The 10,937-nt window shown below is 39.5% G+C and overlaps 1 protein-coding gene across 1 annotated transcript in view; it reads right to left on the bottom strand.

Moving 5' to 3' along the window:
* Positions 1-275: 275 nt before the first annotated feature.
* ENPP1 (ectonucleotide pyrophosphatase/phosphodiesterase 1) overlaps positions 276-10,937 on the bottom strand; it is a 75,544-nt gene continuing 64,882 nt past the window's right edge. Inside the window, exons 21-25 of the mRNA XM_018567681.1 lie at positions 9,944-10,079; positions 8,409-8,489; positions 5,489-5,621; positions 2,822-2,978; positions 276-505 (exon numbers count right to left, since the gene is read on the bottom strand). Coding sequence (XP_018423183.1) covers positions 344-505; positions 2,822-2,978; positions 5,489-5,621; positions 8,409-8,489; positions 9,944-10,079 — 669 coding nt within the window. The 3' untranslated portion in view covers positions 276-343. The remainder of the gene's footprint in view (positions 506-2,821; positions 2,979-5,488; positions 5,622-8,408; positions 8,490-9,943; positions 10,080-10,937) is intronic.

The following is a 10,937-nucleotide window of genomic DNA, read 5'->3' as shown; positions in this document are numbered from 1 at the left end:
AAATGTGATGTGTTTGGGCAAATTCAAATGTTTATGTTTCTCCCTATACCTTCATATATTATATGATGCATTCAATAAAGACTTAAGCCAGTAGTGTGGCTATTTTCTTGAAGATTGGTTTAAAATAATATGATGTATTTAAGTCCTTCCATGAGGAAACCGTATCTAAACTGGAAAACAAAACATTTTCTATAAAACAATCAAATACTTCCAATGGTGTTTGAGGGGTTATTTCTCTTTGCACCAGTAAACAGCAGTATAAAAGACTGTGTCCTCCATGCAGAAACACAAAAACATTTGAAATGTAAGTAGCTCTGGTTTGTAAAGTAAATTATTCACACATTCATAAATAATCAGGAATGAATGTTTTGATTTGTAAAAGTTCAGAAACAGAATATTTGGTATTGTGAAAGAAGCTTAGTGCAGTAAGAAGTTCAACATCCCTCACACGGGCTGCATGGAATCGGAGAAGCTGTTTAACCCATATCGATTCATCCTTATCATCCTGTTAACACAAAAGAGAACAAAAAAGAATAAATGATTAGAAATTGTACTTTAAAATGTATTTTTCACTTTTTCAGCCAATTAGGATAACACCTAATTTAAATGTCCCTAAAAAATAACAACAAAAAAAATGTATAGCCTACATTTTTGGATGCTCTTTCTGGAAACTCCAGGACTGAAAAATAATGCCTGGTTCTCAAGTCTGAGGGGGCTGCGGGGAGTGTTGTTTTAAATAATAACTCTGTCTGTATTGTGCTGGCAGATTTCATTATCAATTGTGAGCTAGACTGCGTGTTCTAACAATGGGTTAAAGATCTCAAGGCATTGCATGTTGATGTACTTTAAAAAAAAAAAATAGAAGTTGCCTGTAGTGTCCTTTGTATAATCCTGCAGCAAACAAACATCTAAAAGATAAATATTTAGACATTCTGTTTTTAAGGTCTTCTGTGTAAACAATAACAAATAACAAACATACAGTGGGGATAGCTCAAATTTGGCTGCAAAAGTGGAAATACACTTTAAGGTTAGACATAGAGAAACAGATGTCACCCTGATAATATCATGTAGTAAAACATCTACCGGTCACTATCGATGAGCTTCAAATTTGCAAGTGTTAACTGGTCGTTTGTGTCTAGGTTAACAAAAAAAACAAAACAAAGGCATACTCACACAAAGCTCTGAGTCAGCTTCTTCTTAGACCGCTCCCTGAAATATATGTTCCCCTCCTCTGCAGCAGTTTAAGCTCCAGTAAATCATCACAGCTGTACACTGTGCATAGACGTGAGGATGCTGAGGAAGATTCCAATGTGCGGAGGAGGAGGGGACAGGGTTGAGGGAGCGCCATGACAGCTGGCCGGCTCGGAGCTTTGGGTGAGTATATCTTTGGGGTTTTTTTTAACCTAGATACAAACGAGCACTTAACCCTTGCATTGCAGGGGTAGCCCCACTGCAAGGGTTAATAAAAAAAATTCCTGGAGTTCTGCTTTAATAAGAACCATGTCATAAAGATGGTGGATACACTGAAATCTCTGAATATGTGTTCCTTTTCTCCACCTATGCTTTCCTCAGAGGGAACAAGGGTTGAAAGAAAACTTGTAGAGAGTATAATAAGGGGCTGCCGTTCCTGAGACTCTCTTAAAATGACACTAAACTCAGGAGCTAACCTTAAAGGAGAACTATGAGGTGAGTGCTTTTCCCTCACCTCATAGTTCTAGCTGACCTGTGACAATGAGACTGTCACAGGTCGGCTCAGTAGATCGGGAGGTGAGCGAACACATAGCGGCGTTCGCTCACTTCTCGATCCTGTCCCTGCAGAGAGCCGTGACAGGGAGGGGGCGGGTACAGCTGGCTCTGCCTCTAGATAGGCAGAGCCTGCTGTCACTCACACAGCTGGGCGGATCCAGACATAATTGTCGGGATCCGCTTCAGCTGCGGTGTATCAGTATACCGCGAGCTGTAGCTCGCGGTATACTGAGCTTAGGGTGACGGGAGGACGCTAGTTTGTGTCCTCCCGTTACCCTAAGAAAAACTATGGGGAAAAGCCTTAACCCCATAGTTCTCCTTTAACTAATAACAAAATTGTACCTTATTTGTGTACCACTCGGCTATAGCTCCTCAAATCATCTCTGAATTCATGCTGACACCGTCCTTCCTTCTGGAGGGGGGTTACCTTTGTTCCCCATGGTCAATGGGTGTGTTGTAAAATAGCCATCGCTCCAAGTTCGCTCCTGTGCTGGACCAACACTGTCCTTCCTTCTGGAGGGTGGCTACTTTTGTTCTCCATGGTCCCTGTGTGTGTTGTAAAGTAGCCTCCACTCTAAGGTCACTCTCATGATGGACTACAATCTCATTAAAAATGAGTAAACTAAACGTGAGATGATGGTCCATCATTGGAGCAAGCTTGGAGAGGCGGCTACATTAAAACACATACAGGGACCATGGGGAACAAAAGAAGCCACCCTCCAGAAGAAAGGACAGTGTCAGCATGAATCAGAGATGATCAAATAAGCTAAATTTTTGTTAATAGTTAAGAAATTGAATACATTTTAAAAAGTTTAGTGGCACTTTAAGAAGTCTAGTTTCCTGGTCACCTCAGACTTTAATATTTTTTGATTTGCCAAACTGAAACAAGCATTCAACCTAAATAAATCAGGACTTTACATTGGCAGTAGATACGTGTGATTTTTAAAATATTGTCTGTAAGAAAAAAATACTACCTGCTTGTTTCCTAGAGTTTGTCTGTAGAAGTACAGACATCTAACCACAAGAGGGAGCTATTACTTTTTCCTACATGTAAAGCTTCAGAATATAGACTTACAGCACAACGTTCACTGTTCTCTGGTCTATGAGGCACAACATAAGAGATCACATCAAGAGGTCCAGTACACTGCAGCAGGGATTCGGAGGAATTTTTACAGCTAGTCAGAACAATAAAGTAGTGAGTTGGAATGTAAACATCTGTATCTTTTGACATTCTGCAAGAAAAAAAAGAAAAATCAGTGAAGCAAAAAACAGCCAGCAGCATGTATACACAACAGTACATTTAGTAATGTTCTGTATGCAAAAATAGGCTTTAAACTGAATGTATACTTTGCCCATACTGGATAAAATAAAGTTTCATGGTACCTTGTGGGGTATAAGGTACCTGCTACATATAATGATCACCAACTGAGCTGCTCTAGGTTGTTAAAAATGTTTGTCCAATATGACTGATCATTTTCTTTGTCACGGAGGTAGTGAGCTACATGTACACCATTTCCAAATGCTGTGGCGTTGCATGAGTACCAGCAGAACAGGTTTGATGCAACAGGCATAATAAGTCTTCCTACTGATAGGTAACTTACCTGCCTATAAAAAACCTTACATCCAAGAGAAGGATTTGTTCCCAATGGTGTAAAATATGTTTGGACAAAATTCAATGTTAAGGTTGTGTTATATTGTGCTGCTGCCATTAAAGTGTCTATGTCACAAGGCCTGTGTTGCAATACTAGCACCTGCTAGATTTGGGGCTCCATATCACATATGCTGTTCATTTTATCCTTTGCAAAGCTTGAAGTAAAAAGAAATAACACTGAGCTACATTATCACAATAATTTTGTCTTACTAACCAGAATCTATTTAATCCCATAAACCTTGTAGTTAGGTGCTGCAACAAATATAGAACACAGAAGCAGAGCAATAGGTTTAGGATGGCGGGCTGAACTAAAGGTAGCATGTGCTGCAAGTAAAAAGTAGCTTTAGCACTCGTTCACACCTGAACGTTTTGTAGCGCGTTCTACGCTCGACGAATGCTCTACAAAATACGCTCAAAAATATAAATCCCATTGTATTCAATGGTCTCGTTCCCACCTTGGCGTATTTCCGCCCGTCCCTAACGCGCTACAAAACGGCCCACGCCTGAAAAGGTACAGGTACTACTTTGGGCCGTTTTGTTGCGCATTTCCATTGGGATACAGCCAAGTAGCCTTCGGAAACGCTCGACGGTCGCACAACTTTTACCGCGAATCGCGGTAAAAACCGCGTGACAGACGCGCATATGCAATACGCCTAGGTGTGAACGAGATCTTAGTCTTTGGGTTCAGGTACACAGGCTTCAAACTTAGAAGCAAGTCAGATGCAGAATGCTTTCTGGTGTTCTTAAGTTGCTTTGACCCGCTACTGTGATGTTTTGCTTTGCCTTGCAGTTGTTCGAGTAGGTGATTTAAGATGATTCTCAGTTGCTTCAAGCTGCTTTGAAACGCTTCATGTTTATTTTGCATTCACATTGACTTGTATGGGAAAGAAAAACAGGTCCAACACAAACCAAAGGTTGTGTACATGAGCCCTTACTGGGACACATGGGTGGAAGAAGGAATTACAACTTACCACAAATCATCCCTCCTAACTATATTCAATGATGATAATAACAAATTATAATTTAAAAATGAGTGCTCGTGCACATGGGAATTTGTTTGCCACTGAGATCCTCATACAAGTCAATATGAATAAAAAAGCAACTTAGAAGCAGCCTGAAGCAACTCACACACCTCAGAAGTAAAAAGAAGAAGCAGATCAAAGAAACTCAAATGTGACTACAAGTTATACAATAGAACAGCCTTTCTCAACTAGGGTGCCGTGGCCCACTGGAGTGCCTTTAGTCTTCCACCATGGTGCTTTGAAATTTTTACTCAGCGTCATGCTTTTAATGCAAAGAGGGTTCCAGATGTGGAGGGGGGCTCCTGGTGTGAAAGAGAGGGACTCTGATGTGAAAGAAGGGGACTTCTGATGTGAAAGTGGAAATTTTGATCAGAGGGGGGGCTCTGATGTGAAGGGGGAACCCGATTTTTTGTGTTTCTGCATTGGGTCCCTTAAAATCCACACCAGACACCTATTTTAAGGATCTGGTATGGACTTTGTAGGAGCTACATGTTGTTTTTTTACATTTATGGTTTTTACATTTTAGACTAGTGTGCCTCACGATTTTGCATACTTTTAAAGGGTGCTGTGACTAAAAAAAAGATTGAGAAACACTGCAACTTAATACTGCATTTGACTTTCTTCTGTGTACACAAATCCTAAAGTTACATAGTTACATAGTATTTGAGGTTGAATTAAGACATATGTCCATCAAGTCCAACCTATTTGTGTATGTGTATGGTCATATTGGTGTGTAGTATGTGTAGGTCCCCCTGTGTTCTCAATCTTAAGAGTACATGTACCCCTGTATATTACGGTCCCTGAGGAAATCTTCCAATCGCCTCTTGAATGATTCCACACTCTCAGCCGAGTATTTGTAGCAATGCACAAATCCTGCACTGATGCAGAGTTCACATGTTCCTTAAATTTACAGTGCTTTCAAGAAAGTAGCATTCAAGTACACAAAAATTTAATTAACCTATTTCATTTATATTAATATTTGGCATTAAACATATTTGACTTAATCTTTGCATTAAGATACTTTTTACAACCAGAATACCATCAGATTTTAAAGGAAGTTATTACTTACTGTTGAATTAGTTCAAAAGTGTCAGAGTGACCATCAAAATCATAATCAAATATAGGACCACTGATAACATTAATACCATTTTTCTCTGAAGCGTGTTTTAGTAATATGACATTCTGGAAATAATCCCAAATGACTAAAAAGGAAGAAAATTAGGAAAATAACTTTATATTTTTCCATTAGAACTTCACATTTATAATGTTATTATATGCTGTAAAATATCATAGGAATAAGGCAGAATTATACAGTAAACAAAGGGCAAAAAGAGCAATGATGTGCTGTGATGCTAAATGATCGATCTTCTTTCAGCTACTTAGTAGATTAGATTCCTGAAGCATGATTGTTATGGGCTATTTTAGGTCAATGTTCTTTCCACTGCTAATTAAGCAACCCTTTCCTTTTCCAATGTTACATAAAAACTGCCAAGTATGAACGATTCACCTAATACGAATGCCACTGGTGCATAACCAGTCTGTCCCCAGAGACCTAGAATTTCTCCCATTGGAATCCACCATCTTGTCTCTCAGAACGCAAAGAGAGGGAGAAGCCAGGCTATCTTTTGGGCAGTAGACATAACATCAGTGGTCTCATGAGTTGTTTGAGATGGAGAAGATGGTTTAGTTACTGAGTATTCACATTTACCTATCAGTAACTACACTGTTTAACCAGCGTAGGCTACAGGTTTAGCGAAGGAAGGAGTGCATTTGAAACAGCTGGTGAAGCAGAATATAAATATTATAAACTTTTTTTTATTTTGATAGCATACGTTATAATTTCTGTCAGCTTTTTATTACTGTCTATGGCCCTCTGGGGAGATGGTCTCCAACTTTAAGGCCATGTGACACCCTTAAAAAAAATAGGGGAAGCAGGTGTTACCGCAACAGGAAGACACTGTAACTGTCCGAAGTTTTAGTTCTTTCTCATTCTACTAAGAATTGTTTGTTGCATTCCCACTGAAAAGATTTTACCATCACTTCCTGTCCTGCAGCAAGGGTTAAATCTCCCCAGTAGAGACATATATAGCATTAAAAAACAGAGGTTCTTACTCCTTTCCCACTTGACCAAAAACAAAATAAAACGTTTTGGCTGGATATATTAAACCCTCAAGAGTAGTTATATATCCAAGGCCTTTTTCTATGATTACTGTGGATGACTCCCCTCTGGATATGCTTTTTGCTAATACAAATAAATATCACATTCTACTGCGACATAGTGTAAAAATAAAGAGCTGCATAGATTAAGCTGAGTAGAAGCAAATGGTGAAGTAGAAAAATCTGACGATAAAACCTAGATAATATACAATAACAATTTTTTGTGTTGAGAATATTCTAACCTTTAGATAAAAGGACTGTTATCAAGTAATTGCCATAAAGAAAGTGATGATTCAGAAATATCATAAAAAAACAGCAATAGCATATCATCACACAGAAGGGACAGAGTGCAGCTAGACCGGCCAAATAAAAAAATAAAATAGACTATGTCATAGTGAACTAGTTAAAAAGGTTAGTGTGATGTTACACCAATGCTTTTCTTTGCATCATTCACAGTATCCATAGTGAAATATGAACTATACATCCTTTAAATTACTTATCAATGGATAATCAGTGAACAAAAACTCTGCTCAGGTCTGTCCCCAGAGATTTAGTTCGATTTCTCATGGATCATAGAGGATATGAAACCAGGCTGTCAGTCACAGACCACATGTCAAACTCTCATAGGAATCAGCTCAGGTATTAGAAGGGGAGCCTTGCTTTATGTCTCGATAGTGCAGGGACAGTGGAATAAGAACTGTCACCTAAGAGTGTCTCCTTTGCAAAGCATAATCGTATTGAAGATTAGTGAACTGTCAAAGTTTGTATCTCAGTTTCTACTACATATAGAAGCATGGGATAAAAAAAAAAACCACATACACTGTGGGAGTTAGGAGTCTGAGCTGTGAAAAATAATACAAGATGATACCTCTTCTTTAAGGCCCCATTCAGGAAAGAATCGGCCTGCACGTACAGCTCCGTGCTGCGTGCGGGGCCGTACCAAGTAGCTGCCGGGAAGGACAGGTGCTGCGTGTGATTAGAACGCAGCCCCCGTCCTTCTCTATGGGGCTACGCGGCCGTACGCCCCCCTACGCTCACCTCATTTGCAGGTCCGTAGGGGTGCGGGTTTTCTGGCCGGGACGCATACATGTTCCATTCCGGCGGCGTATGAATACGATCACCCGCACCTCTACGGACCTGCAAATGAGGTGAGCGTAGGGGGGCGTACGGCCGCGTAGCCCCATAGAGAAGGACGGGGGCTGCGTTCTAATCACACGCAGCACCTGTCCTTCCCGGCAGCTACTTGGTACGGCCCCGCACGGAGCTGTACGTGCAGGCCGATTCGTGTGTGAATGAGGCCTAAAACTGCAGTGTTTAAAGTAAATGTCATACTTTCATTTGACTTTCACATTCCTATTATAATTGCTGATATTATAACAGGATAGTATATGCTGTGACTAACTGTCAACTTCTTTAACTAAAAATATGCACTCACTGGAATACACTATAATTTTCCTCCAGTTCTATCTTTCTGAGTAACATATGACATTGGTGGTGATAGGTATTGATCATTGGGTATTAATGTGTAATAAAATGTGTAATTAAAAAATGGGAGTGTTAACAATACATTTTTAATCTACTTCTACTGTTCTAGTTATTTACTTTCAACAAGACTTTGCCCCAAAGCATACCTTCTGAAGAACGACATGCTTGATAAGATATGCATACACTGAATTAACCAACAACACACAAAATAAGACAGTAAAGTGTTGGCTATGAAGTGGTAACATTTGGATATAGAAACTGATATCATTGGTTAAATGTTAGCAAGAAGAAGCATGTTAATGCTTTATGGATGAATACAATAACTGTCACAAAGTCACTATACTAACCTTTAAAATCAGGATACATTGGACCAATGTTGCTAGTAGTAATCCCTGAATAAGATGTTGGTTCAGATGTTCTTCTAAGGCCTAAAATGCATAATTCACCAATGGTTAGGGGATTACAAGTAAACCTGCCAGGCAAGGGCAAACAGTGCAAGGTAATTGCAATTAGCTTTATTAGCAATAAAAGGCCTTTCTGATCCTGGTTTGAATTTGATACACGTGGTTCAGTGTCCCAAACTTTGAGGCTAAGCCCTGATCTGTAAAGTTAAGCCACCAATCCTCATTCCTTGTCGAGTAAGTACCTTTATAGGTCATTCTCATTAGTTAGGGAGCTGGATCATAGGAGTTTTTCTGTGAGGGACCAATCCCAAAAGGTGGAAAAGTAAAAAAACAGTATAAGATTAGAGAGGCACACAGAAGAGTCTTCTCTGGCTAACAAAGATAATAGGAACACCTTTTGTGCAGCTTGCTGTTACGTTTTACTTTTATAAGTTCAAACTGGCTGACTGGTTCACTGTAAGATAACATGTCACCAACATCTGGCTACATAACTATGGATGTGGATACTCACTATGCAAGCCTAGGACTATGAAAAGAGAAGTTTAGAATTTAGAGTTTAGAGTTTAGACTTTTAATACAATATGGTTCCCCTTACAAAAAAAGAAGCACAACATGTAAATGAGCAAGTTAGTGCAAAAGAAACCTCTAATGCTAAAAAAAAACAACATTTAAAAAGTGTACTGCACTTCTTGTGCCTAGGCACTCCTGTACCTAAAGTCTCATAACTGTAAATCTGCAGTGCGAGACATTGCTGCCCATGATTGCTAGCTTCACCAGCTCTGGATTGAGGTTTGGTGATGTCACTACTGTGCTGCTCGCTGTTCTTCTTGCTGGAGAGAAAGATGCACTGCAACAATCTCCCTGCCTCTGCTTCAATCATTTGTTGAGTCTGTCCTTTCTTTACCCTTGTTGCAGTTTCCTAAATATCAGATCCTCAATCAAGTCAAAGTCTTGCTTCTCTGCAAAAGTTTCCACCTCCTCACAGAGACAGTGTGTAGTACAGTGGTGGCGAACCTTGGCACTCCAGCTGTGCCAAAACTACAAATCCCAACATGCATCTGCCTCTGGCAGTTATGTCTGTGGCTGTCAGAGCCTTGCAATGCCTCATGGGACATGTAGTTCCAAAACAGCTGGAGTGCCAAGGTTCGCCACCACTGGTGTAGTAAGTTAGTAATGGAGAAAAGATCAGCTGCACAGAGCCTATGGGCAATAATGGCAAGTAGTCCCTTACCCTTTGCTTGCCTTTTTTGGACACAGCTTCCACAGTTTAGGTCCTCTTGAAAATATATATTGCCTTCTCCATTTGGGAATACCTTTTCAGAATTCACCAATACTTCATCCATTGATGAATTCAGATACTACAATGACTATACTATTGTGCTCTGTGAAGACTATTTTGTTTTTCGATGGACAGACTTTAACATAATAAGTATTGCATACAGTAATGGGATGATAAAAGTGATGAGTAGTGTAATTACTTGCAGGAAAGAGAAATCCATATTTTAGGGAAGGATGATCTTGGTAATATTGACATCGCTGACTTTGTCCTGGTGGAATTCGAACATCCATGAATAAACACAAAGAAGTCTTTTCCAAAGACGCAGACACAAATTCCTAACAAATATAAAAAGCCTGTTAATTCCAAAGATAAAAAAGCACATCAATTGGTTCATGTGAGGATGTCACAATAATCCACAAATGTGCCCCAGACGGGAATCATTTCCTCAGTTAGTGCACTCATCAACTTACATTAAAGCTTTGCCAAAGATTACATTAGAGAAAAATCGGAATGTAATAAACACATCAAGCCTTTTTGTGGAAAGGAGGCTCGAGCTCTTGGCCTTGAAATCAGACAGTGCTGGCCATCTGTTCTGTGTACATGCTTTAAAACCTTCTGAGGACAGAAAGAGGGCACCCTTCCACACAAAATTATGATTGTTTTTTTACTCTAATTTAAAAGTTAAATGCAATATGAATACATTTAATAGTTAAAAGTTTTACATCCTTGCCACTTGTCCAATCAGAAAACACCAACAGGGTTATTCACAAAAGGGTGAAGAGTTTAGAGAAGGCAGGAGAAGTGACCAATCTGGGACAACATCGCTAAACTGCACAGTGAGCTGAATTGGAGAATTTTTCCAAATTGGGTATTTTTGGCCTAGATTGTTCACTTCTCCTGCCTTCTACAAACTCTTATCCCTCTTGTGAATAACCCTGCAAGTATTCAGAGAAAAATACTAAGCATTCTCTTAATGTCCAGACTAGACTCCTGTCTGTGTGCTCCTTTTAAAAATGTAAAAAACAAAAAATAAAATGATGAGAGCCATATGTCCTTAAAATTCATGACCTCCTCTAACATGGGTGCCAGAATCCATGGTAGCAGGCAGTTTTGTCTGTTCCATATCTATACTCCCACTTTGCTCTATTGTGCTACATATCAGCGCTACTAGGAAACAATGAATGTGTCATGTC

This window comes from Nanorana parkeri, unplaced genomic scaffold (assembly GCF_000935625.1).
Source record: "Nanorana parkeri isolate BGI_ZX_2015 unplaced genomic scaffold, ASM93562v1 scaffold1083, whole genome shotgun sequence".
NCBI classification, from domain to species: Eukaryota; Metazoa; Chordata; class Amphibia; order Anura; family Dicroglossidae; genus Nanorana; species Nanorana parkeri.
The sequence above is the reverse complement of the archived record's forward strand: the minus strand, read 5'-3'. Positions and strand labels throughout refer to the sequence as shown.